Source organism: Bubalus kerabau, chromosome 1 (assembly GCF_029407905.1).
Source record: "Bubalus kerabau isolate K-KA32 ecotype Philippines breed swamp buffalo chromosome 1, PCC_UOA_SB_1v2, whole genome shotgun sequence".
Taxonomy (NCBI): domain Eukaryota; kingdom Metazoa; phylum Chordata; class Mammalia; order Artiodactyla; family Bovidae; genus Bubalus; species Bubalus kerabau.
The window spans coordinates 172,824,492-172,840,160 of NC_073624.1; the positions used below are offsets into that span (position 1 = coordinate 172,824,492).

Below are 15,669 nucleotides of genomic sequence, written 5' to 3' on the forward strand. Positions count from 1 at the left end.
AGAGAAGCAGAAATGATAGGAGGGGCTGCCTTTTCTGATGCTCTCAAAAACAGATAATATATCTTTCCATTATTTTCAATAATACTTCAGAAAATGTGTAAGTTAATGGAGATGACCAACCAATGTGTAAGTTAATGGGGAGGCTCTGAGCACAGAGCCTCCAGCTCTGACCCGGCTTTGGGTCTCAGCGCTGCCGTTTTCTGGCACTGACCTTCAGCGAGGTAGGGCTGTTGGGAGATGATGCATCCGCTGTCTGGCCCTGCTCCAGGCCATAAAGAAGGAGACTGACCACACAGCCCCAGGAGATACATCCCTGAGGCACTGCTGTTTCCAACCCGTGATTTCGATGCTGACCGCCTTGCTGAGAGAATGTTACCACATCCACATGGAATTCCTGCAAACGGTAGTGGCACGGTGCAGAACCAGGAATCCAGAGGCTACAACTCAGATCTGAGTCCCAGCTCTCACCTCATCACTGCTTCATTTACCTTTCTGCATCCAAATGCCTAACTGCAGACTGAAGCTGGAAAACCAAAGCTTAAAAAGAAAGGCAACCCCCCTTTTTTGTCTGTATATTTGATATATTTCACACACAAATATAAAAGGCAGAACAAAACAGGAGAAATAGCCAGAGGTGATGAAGCAGGCACACACCACAGCCCCGTGGGCCTACCCAGAAATGCTGGGACAGCCCCGCGAGCGCAGGCCCTGGCGTCCTCCAGGGAGGCAAAGGAGGCACCAGTGAGCACACACACGGAGGACACACAGAGACGCCGAGAGCGCGCAGTGAGCCCGGGGAAGGACGGCTCCCAGACCAAGGGAGCGGACCAGGCTGGACGGCAGCTCCTTGCCCCATTGCCGGGACTCATGTCATACTTCATACAGTTTTATAAACTAGTTGAGAGCAACACTGTATTACTGTGAAATGTACTTTAACTATATACCTACTGAACCGGGGTTTAAAAATTTAATGTCTTTGACAACAAAAAGAAATGATTTTGCGAGAAATCTTAATGACCAACTACTTGCAATAAATATCAATACTGTTCCTCTTTTAAAGAAAGGTTCAGGAAAGGAAGGAACTGCACAATCTGAATTAAGACGAGCCCTTGGTGCCCGGTTTACTAACTCCCGATGGACCAGCCTGCCTATGGATCCATGCAAAGTCCTTTATCACAGGAGGATGGGCCTGACGATGAGCAGCCTGGGTGAGCACCAGAGGAGGACCCCGAGTGCAGCCCTGCTGATGACATATCACACTCCAGACTGAGAGCCACGCCCCGCAGGTCCCACCCAGAGACACGGGCAAGAAAGCTCTGGGCTCCATAGGCGGCCTGGGATAATCCTGAGCAGTGCTACTGCCTGGGAAAGGAGGCCACACCTCAAAGAGAATAAAGTGCAGCCACATGGTGTCTCAGAAGGCATAGTAGTACCTGTGAGGTCAAACGAACCAAAAAGGAATGCCTGAGCACCCGGCCCACCACCCACTGCCTGGGAGAACTCCTCCATCTGATTAACAAGAAACAGAATAGGCAGGGAGATGGTCAGGAGGAGAATACAATCAACTCGTTCCCTAAGAACGGTGGGGCTCAAATGAGATCACAAATGTGAACAAGCTGTGAAAACCATACAGTGCTGTGTAAGGTGCCGCCGCCAAGTCTTCCAATGCTCAGGCTGAAGGAGCCCAGCAACACGCCCCCGCATTTTGGAGGGCGATGTGGAGATGAGGCCCGCTGAGGTCATCCGCAGTTATACGCAAGTCAGTGACAGAGGGAGGATTTACCCCGTCTCTCTTCAAACAAAGCATCATCACAGGGATCTTCGTCATGAGAAAGAAGAATAAATCCTGATCCAAGCTAGCAGTCTCAGACACTACCTTTTTGCGCCCTCTGGGAGCTGGTGGAAACTCCATCAGTTGAGTCACTTGAAAAACTGGACAGAGCTCTGGAAAGTATACCGTGGGGTCAGTCAGCTCTGGAGGGGATGGGCTAGATGACCTCATACAGGAGGTCTTTTCCATCTCTCATTTCTATGATCTCATATGGCTGAGGCCCAGACAGCATAATAAAAAAGTCACCACTCACCACTATGTTAGGCAGGTCCTTCCATGCTGTTCTCTCTGGTCAACTGTTCCTTCCTTATTACCTCCATTTTAGTGTGATAATAAGGCCATTCTACCAGAAACTTGCACAAAATGTCCCCTTTGTCAGACACCTGCATCCTACGTGACACCTTTGAGGAGGTCTCTCTCCTAGGCTGAGTGATTAGGCCACACAGACCCTGTGACTCTCTTTGCAACCTCTACATCCTTGTCAATCACATCAAAACGTGGCCAAGTATATTTTCAACTGAACTGTTTTTCAGGACTACCAGGTTCTAAACTGTAAACACCCACTGTTCGCACATGCACTGATGGCAGGAGACGGGCTTTCAGCAAGGGAGCCGCATGTTCCCTTCCCTGCAGACAGTCAACTGTTTTGTTCTGTTCTGATATTAACAGTGCACACAGAAAACCAGGAAACAGAACTTAGAAGAGATGATAAAAGTCCTCCAAAACCCAAATCCAAATTAGTGCCTGTTAGACAAGCACTGCTGATAATATTGCTTTCTCATCCCAACATCCAAACACTCTCAGAGGAAAGTAAAACTGGGGATTAGAGAGAGAGTGTGTGTGTGTGTGTGTGTGTGTGTGTGTGTGTGTGTGTATGCGTGTGAGCTCATCTGGGTCTGACTCTTTGCAATCCTTTGGACTGTAGCCTGCCAGGCTCCTCTGTCCATGGGATTTTTCAGGTAAGAATACTGGAGTGGGCGGCCATTCCTCCTCCAGGGGATCTTCCTGACTGAGAGACTGAACCAGCCCTGCAGGCAGATTCTTTACTGCTGAGCCACTGGGGAAGCCACATAGATATTCATCTATATGTATGTATGTGTATATATATATGTGGTTTTGCTTTCTGTGTTCTCATTCCCCAGTTATCTGAAATAAGAATAGAATTTAGGGGACCCCTACAATGTGCCCTAACTATTCTCTGCTAATCCTCAATCTAACTCTGTTTCACAGATGAAGCTGAGAAGGGTGGCTGACTTGCTTGAGTTCCTGGGGTCTAGCTCCTACTGTGGCCCTGACAACCGCTGCATGGACAAGAGATGTCACGGCCATGACTCAGAGATCGCATCACTGAGACACTGAAAGAAACTGCATAAGACGTTAAAAAACGGCAACAGGGCTCTCACCAGGGATAGGCAGTTGATTCACATATCCTAGAACCTGTACCAGCTCTGAGAGCCCTGAGCGACCATGGAAAGATATCCAATTAGGGAGAGCCATACTCGAAATTTCAAAATTTCTAATAAAAAGTAAATAGTATAATTAATTTTAATAATATATTTTATTTAAACCAAATAACCCAAAACATTATCATTTAAACATGTGAGTGGGTGCTCAGTTGTGTCCAACTCTGCAATCCCAAGGACTGTAGCCAACCGGACTTTACTGTCCATGGAATTTTCATGGCAAGAATACTGGAGTGGATTACCATTTCCTTCTCAAGGGGATCTTCCCAACCCAGAGATCGAACCCGTGTCCTTGGCGTCTCCTGCAATTGGCAGGTGGATTCTTTACCACTAGCGCCACCTGAGAAGCCCCCCATTTAAACATGAAGTCAATAAACATTAACGAGAGATTTTATATTCATTCTTTTTTTATATGAAGTTCTCACAAGCTACTTGGAGAACTCGGACCAGCTGCTTTTTAAGTGCTCAGGACCCACACGTGCCCAGTGGCCTCTGTGCCAGCTGGCACAGGCCCGTATCGCCACGCGACAGCACTCTCACCAAGGACCACTTTGCGTGACGGATGCTGTGTGTCCTACACTTCCACAGCCATCTTTCTCTAGCGGATGAATCAACCGCCTCTTTTCCAAAATGAAACAGTGGCAAGAGCAAGAACACCTATATTCTTGAGTCTATGCTTAATAAACACAGTAGTAAAAGGCACATACAACTTATTTTGTGAACAGGAACAGTTGACATGACTACAAAAGTTGAGCATTTTACCGAGTATATGAGTCCAAATAAAGACTGGTTCCTGTTGAGTTTCATTTGGAAAAAGTTTCACTGAGATGGTCTTAAAAATAGCACTCGTTCTATGCAGCCTGTTGAGACCCTTGGTTGGTCTGCCAAAACTGCACTTGAAATTAATTAATACTGCAAAAACACAAGTGAGATCTTTAAAGCTACCAAGTCTGCGAAGAAAATTACTGAGTAAACCTTCAAACTACTAGTATCTCTGGAATACTGGTTCAGTGTCTTTTTCCTTTAAGAAAGGGATTGAAGTAATTAAATGGCATCGTGTGCATTCCATATAACATGGGATGGAAAGAATGGAGAATATGAAGTCTGGCCAAACCTTAAAACAGTTGTTACTTCTGTGGCCCAGGATGACAAGCTGTCTAGTCATCAATGCACAATGTTGCCAGCCTCTGGAATATCAACGGGGCTCTCAGACGAACCTTCACTGGGCTCTGACTCAAAGACCAGGGTCAAAATGGACTCTTCCCCAAGTCTCTGCTCCACTAATAAACAAACCCAGCAGCCAGCCATCATCCAGCTACATTTGTACCTAACACAGAAATTATGTGATTAATAGTACATTGAGTTTTAGGAAAAACTTTGATAAATTCCCAAGAAATATATAGTGCACATAAGTTCAAGTTAAGACAAAATAACATGTATGCCAGTATCTCTGGGAGCAGAGATTCCTTGGGAAAACACCACAGAAACGCTCAATGCTCTTCAGCTCAGGAGTCACAGGCGCTCAACAAAGCCAGAGCAGGAGGCTTGGTTCCCCACAGGCAGGATGCTGGCCTCACTCACGAGCCTCAGGAACCAGGAAGTGGGAGAGCAGAGATGACTCAGACAGGAAGTGGGAGGTACCACATGGTCCCCAGGACAGAGCAGAAGTTTCTGTCTTCTCTGGAAGAGGAAGACCTTCTGCTCGGCCACATGCTACAGTGACCTCCATCTCTGCCATGTCGCAGACCTCAGAACAGCGGCACAGACACCATCTGGGTCGACAGAAGAGCAGATACAGAGATCCTTTAGCTTTCCAACCATTTTCACTTTGTTTATAAAAAAAGAAAATAAATTATGGAAAAATGGCTCACCCAGTAGAGGAAGCTCCCTTACCAAAACAGACGTATGCCTCACGCCAGCTATCAAGGTGTGAAAGCCTGGGAATCAGAGGCCCCAAGCTCTGCTGTAAGTAGAGCCTGGAACATGTAGGCTTGTGCTTTCGCTGTGTAAGGACATGGCCTTAATGTTTCTACAAAGCCTATAATATGCTAGTTGTTGCCTCACTTATAGTCTGAAAAAAGAAAGTGTTTTGTTCTACCTCACAATAAAACTCCAGGATTTAGACTATTAGTCTATTTAAGTACCTAAAATGAGTAGGAGAAGGAAACGGCAGCCCACTCCAGTATTCTTGCCTGAGAACCCATACACAGAGGAGCCTGGTGGCCTCCAGTCCATGGGGGTGAAGGGGTATCACAACAAAGAAGTCGGAAATGGCTTAGCGACTGGACAACAGAGTCAGTTTAATATTAGCTAGACTGTCTGCCTTGATCTTGTTATTAAACTGACCCACTGAAAGACTGAATTTTCTTGCAGTAAGAAACTAGCAACCATTTAAGAACAGAGCTGGGATGAATCAAGCTGTCTGCAGTTCTACCATTTGGGACTATTAACATGCTGTAGAGAAGGCAAAGAGGGAAAAATTGGCTCCCTCTCAACCAAAGCTCTAGAGGCTGTACAGAATATTCTAGGCTACAATCTGTCACATTCAGCACTCACAGGCCACCCCTGTGCCCCACCCTGCCCTCTCTGCATTCCCTGAGGTCCTGAGGGCAACCTGTGATGCACAGGGGCAGGAAAGGGTTCTCTTTTAAGGAGCACCCCTCTTCATAACCCTCTCGCAGCACAGAGAGTTGAGCATAAACCTGCCTTACGCACCAGGGCTGTGTCTGTACAAGACTTTGAGAGCTGAGTCTTCAGGGATCTGTTAGCCCTCACTTGAAGTCTGCTGAATAGCGTGGTTACAGACACCGCAACGGCCCACAGCAAAGATGGCCCCTTTAGCTCACGGCCTGGGCAAGGAAAGCACCTCCCAGGACTATAGAGAAGTCCTGGGAACCAAGCTGCTATCAGACTGTAAACAGAGCTTCCCATGATGAGAACCATGTTTTTAAGAGAGGAATGGAATCCCTACCAAGTGAAATGCTCAATAAACTGAAGGTTCATCTTACATTAGGAAGTAAGTGCCTCAGTGGGGACTTCTCAGGACACGAAATAAAGAGAAAATGCATTAATTTGGAAGTTCTTCAGAGCTGACTGGGGCACAAACATTTGGGACCCCACTGGTAAATTTGCTCAGAACAGAATTCTGCTCCATATAATACCAGCCTCACCCTCACTTCAAAGCAAGCCTCAAGTAGGGGACCCTGTTTTGTAAAACGTGATAGTAGCATTTTATCTGCTGAAGGCCACACGGCTCACTTGGCAACGGCACTTACTGGCCATGGGAGCTATGTCTCCAACAAGTAGTCTCCAGCCCTGTGCTACAGATCGGATGGACAGAGGACGCTGCCCAAGGCCATGAAGCTTCCCCAGTACCGTGTCCATGTATTCAGTGCAATTTTACATTTAAATACTGCATAAAACCAACTTTCCAGCCTGAACCAAAACCCACCAAATACTAGTTAACTATTTTTTAAAAGTTAAAAAAGATGCTGGTAATGGATGAGATATCCCAATAGAAAATCTGTTGGGTGCACCATCTCCACCCAACAGATGTACAAAGCATACTCCACTTGAATCAGTGGAACCCGCAGTCCCCTCCAGGGCACACAGAACATCCTCCAGGACAGACCACATGGCAGGCCTCAAAATAAGCCTCAACTTAAGACTGAAGTAATAGAAAGTACCTTCACAGTGGAAAGAAACTAGAAATCTGGAAAAATAAAAAAAAACTTACAAATATGTGGAAATACAACACTCTTTAACAACCAATGGGTCAAACAGGGAAATTAGTAAACTCTCTAAGACAAATGAAAATAAAACCACAACATACTAAAATAGTAGCAAACTGAACCCAAGTAGAATTTACCTCAGAATGCAAGGGTGGTTCAGACTTAGAAAATCAATTCATGCAATATACCATACTGTTAGAACAAACAGAAAAAACATATACAATCAACTCAACTGATGCAGAAACAGCAATGACAAAACCCAACATCCTTTCATGATAAAAACCTTAGAAAAGCAGGACTAAAAAAGAACTTCCTTATATGATAAAAGAAACCTAACCTATCCTTCTGAAACTATTCCAAAAACCTGCAGAGGAAGAAACACTTCAAAAAGAAAAAAAGAAGGAAATACTTTCAAACTAATTCCATGAGGCAGGCGGATTCTTTACCGCTGAGCCCCTGAGGAAGCGGCCCCCACCCCGCCCACTGTTGGTGGGGATGTAAACTGGGACAGCCATTATGGAGAACAGTTTGGAGGTTCCTTAAGAAACTAAAAACAGAGATACTATATGATCCGGCAATCCCACTCCTGAGCACATACCTGGAGAAGAATCAAAATTCTAAAAGATACAATTCAAAAATTGGTACTTCTAGCTCTGTGAAAAATGCCATTGGTGATTTGGTGAGGATTGCACTGAACCCACAGATTGCTTTGGAAAGTATAGTCGTGCTGACAATATTGAGCCCGCTCATCCAGGAGCACGGCACTCGCGCTCCATCTGCTTGTGTGGCCTTGATTTCTTTCAGCAGTGTCTTGCAGCTGTCTGCATACGGGTCTTCTGTGTCTGTAGGGACGTTTATTGCAGGTGTTTTATGCTTGTTGTTGCAGTGGTGTCGCAGGATTGTTTAATTTCTGTTTCTGATTTTTCACTGTTAGTATATAGAACACAAGGCATTTCTATCTGTTAATTTTATATCTTGTGATTTTACCAAATTCACTGATTAGCTCTAGTAATTTTCTGGTGGTGCCTTTAGGGTTTTCTATGTGTAGTATAATGTCATCTGAAAACAGTAAGAGTTTTACTTCTTCTTTTCCAATCTGGATTCCTTTTATTTTTCTTCTCTGATTGCCACAGCCAGGCCTTCTAAAACCATGTTGAATAACAGTGGCAAGAGTGGGCATCCTCCATATGACCCAGCAATCCCACTACTGGACATATACCCTGAGAAAACCGCAATTCAGAAAGACACATGAACCCCAGTGTTCATTATAGAACTGTTTACAATAGCCAGGGCATGGAAGCAAGCTAGATGTCCACTGACAGATACCGACGTTGTGGTAACACACCACCACGTTTAAAACAGAGATCCAAGAAGGACCTACTGTACAGCACAGGGAACCCTGCTCCATGTGATGTGGCAGCGTGGATGGCAGGGGAGTGTGCGGGAGAATGGCTACACGCACACGTACGTCTGCGTCCCTTCACTGTTCACCTGAGACTGCCACAACACTGTTAGCTGGCTATGCCCCAGTACCAAATAAAGTTTTTTATTTAAAATTGTACATATATGTAATGGAATATTACAGCTCATTAATATTAATAATTAGTATTAATATTACAGCTCATTAATACCCAGTCCCATCACTTCATGGGAAATAGATGGGCAAACAGTGGAAACAGTGTCAGACTTTATTCTTGGGGCTCCAAATCACTGCAGATGGTGAAATTAAATTAAAAGACGCTTACTCCTTGGAAGGAAAGTTATGACCAACCTAGATAGCATATTGCAAAGCAGAGACATTACTCTGCCAACAAAGGTCCATCTAGTCAAGGCTATAGTTTTTCCAGTAGTCATGTATAGATGTGAGAGTTGGACTGTGAGGAAAGCTGAGCGCCGAAGAATTGATGCTTTTGAACTGTGGTGTTGGAGAAGACTCTTGAGAGTCCCTTGGACTGCAAGGAGATCCAACCAGTCCATTCTAAAGGAGATCAGCCCTGGGTGTTCTTTGGAAGGAATGATGCTAAAGCTGAAACTCCAATACTTTGGCCACCTCATGCGAAGAGTTGACTCATTGGAAAAGACTCTGATGCTGGGAGGGATTGGGGGCAGGAGGAGAAGGGGACGACAGAGGATGAGACGGCTGGATGGCATCACTGACTCGATGGACGTGAGTCTGAGTGAACTCCGGGAGATGGTGATGGACAGGGAGGCCTGGCGTGCTGCATTTCATGGGGTCGCAAAGAGTCGGACATGACTGAGCGACAGAACTGAACTGAACTGAATATTACAGAGCGTTAATACCTCAGCTATTAAAAGGAATGAATTTGAGTCAGTTGAACTGAGGTGGATGAACTTAGAGCCTGTTATACAAAATGAAGTAAGTCAGAAAAAGACAAATATTGTATATTAACACATATATATGGAATCTAGGGAAATAGTGCTGATGAGCCTATCTACAGGGCAGGAATAGATATGCAGATGTAGAGAACGGATGTGTGCACACAGCAGGGGAAGGAGAGAGCTGGATGAATTGAGAGTAACACTGAAATACATGCATTACCATGCGCAAAACAGATTACTAGTTGGAAGCTGCTGTATGACACAGGGAGTTCAGGCCAGTGTTCTCTGACCACCTAGAAGGATGGGGGCTTGGGATAGGGTGGAGGAGGGAGGCTCAAGAGGAAGGGGATGTACGTATACTTACACCTGATTCATGCTGTTGTGCGGCACAGGCCAATACAACATTGTAAAGCAATAATCCTCCAATTAAAAATAAATAAAAGATACATGTACCCCAGTGTTCACTGCAGCACTATTTACAATAGCCAGGACACAGAAGCAACCTAAATGTCCACTGACAGAGAAGTGAATAAAGAAGATGTGGAACATATACACACACACACACACACACACACACACACACACACACACATATACACACAATGGAATATTACTCAGCCATTGAAAAGAATGAAATAATGCCATTTGCAGCAACATGAATGAACCTGGAGATTATTATACTAAGTAAAGTCAGACAAAGAAATACAAATATCTTTCTTTGATATTCCATATGATATTGTTTATATTTGGTAGTTGTTGTTCAGTCACTCAGTCGTGTCTGACTCTTTGCGACCCCATGGACTGCAGCATTCCAGGCTTCCCTGTCCTTTACCATCTCCTTAAGCTTGTTCAAACTCATGTCCATTGAGTCAGTAATACCATCCAACCAATTCATCCTCTGTCATTCCCTTCTCTTCCTGCCCTCAATCTTTCCCAGCATCAGGGTTTCTCTAATGAGTCAGCTTTTTGCATCAGGTGGCCAAAGTACTGGAGTTTCAGCTTCAGCATCAGTCCTTCTAATGAATATTCAGGATTGATTTCCTTTACGATTGACTAGCTTGATCTCCTTGCAGTCCAAGAGACTCTCAAAAGTCTTCTCCAACACCACAGTTTAAAAGCATCAATTCTTCAGCACTTAGCCTTCTTTAGCCAACTCTCACATTCATACATTACTGGAAAACCCACAGCTTTGACCATACTGACCTTTGTTGGCAAAATAATGCCTCTACTTTTTAATATGCTGTCTAGGTTTGTCATAGCTTTTCTTCCAAGGAGCAAGTGTCTTTTAATTTCATGGCTGCAGTCAGCATCTGCACTGATTTTGGAGCCCAAGAAAATAAGGTCTGTCACGGTTTCCACTGTTTGCCATGAAGTGACGGGACCCGATGCCATGATCTTCGTTTTCTAAATGTTGAGTTTTAGGCCAGCCTTTTCACTACCTTCTTTCACCTTCATCAAGAGGCTCTTTAGTTCTTCTTCACTTTCTGCCATAAGGGTGCTGTCATCTGCGTATCTGAGGTTATTGATATTTCTCCTGGCAATCTTGATTTCAGACTGTACTTTATCCAGCCCGGCATTTCTCATGACGCACTCTGCATAGAAGTTATATAAGCAGGGTGACAATATACAGCCTTGACGTATTCATTTCCCTGTTTTGAACCAGTCTGTTGTTCCATTTCCAGTTTTAACTGCTGCTTCTTGAACTGCATACAGGTTTTGCAGGAAAAGTGGTCTGGTATTCCCATCTCTTTAAGAATTTTCCATGTGGAAAATTATATGTAGAACCCCCCTCAAAAAATGATATAAATGAACTTATAAAAACAGTAGATATGACATGAAGGTATGACAGATGGAAATCATAATGAAATACAAATGGAGTATAATATAGGAGATAAATGAATTATTGAGAACATATGTAATGATTAGAAATAGAAGAGCCTGTAATAAAGTAAAAACTTAAACACATTTTTTAAAAAAGCGCTTATGAAAAATCCAGCTAATAGAAAACTCAATAGGGAAGGACTGAAAGCGTCTGCAAATTAGGAGACAAGAATGCCTACTTTCACCACTGCGACACAGTACTGCTATGCACTGCGAGTCCTAGACAGAGCAAGTAGGCAAGAAAAAGAAATAGGAGGCACCAAACTGAAAAGGAAGAAGTAAAACTGTCTCTGTTTTCACATGTTAACTGGTAACACGTGCTAGTGCTCATCTGTGTCCGACTCTGTGAGCGCATGGACTGTAGCCCGCCAGTATCTGTCCATGGAACTCTACAGGCAAGAAGACTGGAGTGGGTTGCCATTTTCTACTCCAGGGGATATTCCCAACCCACATTTCTTGCATCTCTTGCCTTGACAGGCAGATTCTTTACCACTGCACCACTTGGGAAGCCCCATTTTCATATGACATGATCCTGTACACAGACTATCTCAAAGAATGCTGCTGCTGCTGCTGCTAAGCTAATTAAAACGTTTAGCAAAGTTACAGGATCAACACACAAAAACCAGCTGTGTTTCTAAACAGCAGCAATGAAGAATCTGAAAAAGAAATTAAGAAAATAACCCCGACAAAGAAATAATATGGCAGCTAATTAAAAAGCTAAACATAAAATTATCGTACAACCAAGCAATTCTACTCTAAAGTATATGTACAAAAGAACGAAAGCAGAGACTCAAATACTCATGCATGAATGTGTGTGGCAGCATTCACAGTGGTCAAAGGCTGGAAATAACCCAAGTGTCCATCAGCGATGAACAGATATCACAAAGCATGTTTTATCCATACAACAGAAGATTATTCACCTAAAAAAGGAAAGAAGTACTGATTCATGCTACAAGATGGATCAGCCTTGAAAACATTAAGCTAAGTGAAAAAAGCCCGAAACAAAAGGACTATAATACTTACAGGAGGTTCCTGTGCTTGCGCTCAGCGGCTCAGTCATGTCTGACTCTGGACCCCATGGACTGTAGCCTGCCAGGCTCCTCTGTCATGGGACTTCCCAGGCAAGAATATGGAGTGGGTTGCCATTTCCTACTCCAGGGGATCTTCCCGACCCAGGGATTGAACCTGCATCTCCTGCATTGGCAAGTGGATTCTTTACCACTGCACCACTTGGAAAGCCCATTGGAGGGTCCTAGAATAGGCAAATTCATAGAAACAGAGAGAAGATTAGACATTACCAGGAACTGGAGAGAGGTGAAATGTGGAGTTATTGTTTCACTATAACAGATTCTGTTGGGGTGATAAGAGAACTCTGGAAATAAAACCATTAGTGGTGATGGTTGCAAAACATTTTTGAATGTAATTAATACTATGTATATAGTTAAAATAGAGAAAAAAAATTTTTAGTAGTTAAAATGACAAGATTTTATTCTATATATTCTACCACAATAACAAACATGGTTATAATATACAAAACCTTCCACAGGCAGGTACTCAATAACAGTATAATCAAACACTTGATTTTAAGACTTGAGGTTCATTCAAAAGCTGACCAAGAACACAGGAAAATGTTCTGAAGGGTGAACAAGTCATCCTCCAAAACGAAATGCCTGAGCATCTGTTTCTTGCCCCTTGGCATTCTACTTTCTGCACCAACAAGCAGCTGCTCTAGAATTTGTTCCCTGAGATGCTGGTACATTCTGGAATCACAAAATCTTAGAGTTCCTTATCTGGCAGCTTCTTCCCATCCACAGTTCCCAGGGGTAACAGAAAGTACAGAGTACATCCCCAAGATTCATCTGCGTGGGTATCTGGACCTAAAGGACAGGTGCCTCCCATGCAGCTCAGGCTCACACCACAGCCTCTGTGTGGAGGAGGTCCAGCGCGCCCACACAGCTTTCTCTGTCAACTGCAGAGGGCACACAGCCACGCACTTGGACTGACCCTCTCATCATCAACAGTCACTGTCACAGACAAGGGCCTCTGCTAGAATGGTGACCATGCCCAACATACTGGAATTCTGAAGGCTGCTATGGAGAAGAGCTGGTTGCCCCAGGCAATTACAGAGGGCATCAGTGGGAGGCACATGAAACCACAGCAAGCAGGGCTGGGCTAGGCAGTGGGGGCACCACGTGTCTGTCTGTCTGTCAAAGCAGTGCTCATGGTTACCAGTGACCCAGCTAACCAACAGAGCAGACAGGAAAACCAGAAATGAATAAGTGAGGCATGGCAGTTTTCTGTAACTCAGCTTTCCTTTCACTGTGGCAGATGCTGCATTAGATGGTAGGTATTGGAACACACTACAAGTCAGTGCCTTTGCTTTTCAGAAGTGGAGACTGGGACCAGGGGAGCGAAGCAGCCTTCCCAGGACTACAGAGACTGCAGGCAGGGCTGGGACCAGCGCCGGGATGCCCAGTTCCTAAGCCAGGGCTCATCCTAGGCCATGTGACCTTTCACTGAAATGTGCCCTGTATGTGGACAACAAAAGCTGCTAGCTACCTTTTCCTCTTCTAATGGCTTAACATTTAGAAATGACATGGGATATGATGTCAGAAACATTTATTAGTAATTCACAATTAGAGTAACACATATATAAATAAACGGCCTACTTCGTTTCTAATATTCAGACTGGTATCAAAGCCATAAATAAAAATACTAACTTTCTAACTGTGCCCCATAATTAACAAATGAAATGAACTGTGTGAAAAAGATTCAGAAGACAGCAGAGAACAATAACAAGAGAACCTGAGGAGAATGAGTAAAAACCTGAAATCATCTCATCTCTCCTTATTTAAAAATCTTCAATGATTCCAAGCTACTTACAGGACAAAATCCAGACTCCTTTGAGTGGACATGTCCAGCTCCCTGTCCCCAGGCCCCGCCACAGAGCCCATTCCAAAACAGGTGTTGGCACGCCCTCCCAGCACTGGTCAGCGGTCCTATAGCTGGTGGAATGTATTACCACTACCTTTCTACTTTTGAAGGCCTACCAGTTTAGCCATTCCCACCTTCATCCTAAGAAGTATCAGTTCTAGAATGTGCATTTCTGGGGTGTGGTTTAGCCTACTGCCACAGCTGATGAGAAGCATCAGGGATTACCACCCCTCACTCATTATCTCAGACTTTGTCCTGACAATTATTCAAGGAAACCCAGATGTGTTGTCTTCTCCAAATAAACAAGTAATACACTGAAGCCAGGGCTATACAATCCCACTAATTCAGACATTTATTTTAGGCTAAAGATCAGTTATGCAAGAAATGAAAGATTCTTTTTTTTCCTGACTAGGAAAGGAGACATGAATTGGGACAAATTTAAATAACTGGGGGAAAAAGTACAAGGAAAAAGACCAGAATGGTGGAGTTACTGAAGACGAAATGTATTTTATAATTTCTACAAAGAAGAAAGAAAAAAGAAAAAAAGATAAGACTATCTTGTAATAAACCATAATGGAAAACAATGTGAAAAAGAATATAAATAGACACACACACAACATATAGAAAGAGAGAAAGAAAAGGACATTAATTTCTTAAGATAGTTAGCAAGGAGAGAGCCATAGCATCCTTTCTGGCCTTGAATTATTTCAGGAACGATCCAGTGAATTACCAGTGCAGATACATGTGGAACTTGGCTCAGCTAATCAACGCAGAGACAAAAGGCCTGGCCCTCAGTCATCTCCCCAGCACAGGCATCCACAGGACTGCCTTTTCAATAAACTCTTCTCCTCATGCCAGCTGACGAGCTAAGTTTTCCAGTAAACCAACTTTCTGACTGAACTGAATGAATCACCTCCATTTTTAATTTTTGTGCTTTGCACTTATTGTTTATAAAGATACCACATACAGTAGGCAAGCTAAATGCCCAAATATAATCAAACAGAAAGTTCAAAACTATGACCTAAAAACTTGCCATGAACCCACACTCTGTGCAGCCCTTTTTCTTGGAAACGATGATGCGCCCGGGGCGAGTCTCCCTTCACTGCTGCTCCGCGGCCGGGGACGCTGAAGAGCCCGAGAAACCATAAGGCCAGAGCCGAGTCAGCTTTCCATTCTGATCCTTTCTTTGGTGAGGGACGGAGGAAGGGTGAAAAAACAAGCACAAGACACAGAAGCGGAGATGAAGAAGTTATGAAGAAACTTTATATAAAATTGCAATGTCCTGAGGACAGAACCATGCCGTTTTTGTCTTATCACTTCCAAATGCTCTATCAAATACACGGGAGCCACAGACTGAGTAACGAAAGAGCAGGAGTTCTGAGGCAGGAAAGGTTAGCACATCAGACATTGGAAATGATTCACGGGATTCTGCCAAACCCCTCTGAGGGACTCTGATTCCTCTCCCGGCCTCCTCCACCACGTGCCCTCC

The 15,669-nt window shown here is 44.1% G+C and overlaps 1 protein-coding gene across 5 annotated transcripts in view; it reads right to left on the reverse strand.

The window, feature by feature from the left end:
• SNAP47 (synaptosome associated protein 47) overlaps positions 1-15,669 on the reverse strand; it is a 66,890-nt gene that overhangs the window by 1,584 nt on the left and 49,637 nt on the right. Inside the window, exons 5-6 of one of the 5 annotated variants that reach the window (XR_008700269.1) lie at positions 12,270-12,498; positions 5-5,066 (exon numbers count right to left, since the gene is read on the reverse strand). The exons of 1 other annotated variant lie outside the window; for it this stretch is intronic. Coding sequence is in view for 2 of the 4 variants with exons in the window: in XM_055540037.1 (XP_055396012.1) it covers positions 15,176-15,364 (189 nt within the window). In the remaining 2 variants the exon portion in view is untranslated. Of the gene's footprint in view, positions 1-4; positions 5,067-12,269; positions 12,499-12,804; positions 15,365-15,669 lie in introns of those variants that run through there. 3 more of the 5 variants (XR_008700266.1, XM_055540058.1, XM_055540037.1) reach the window with 3 other exon arrangements.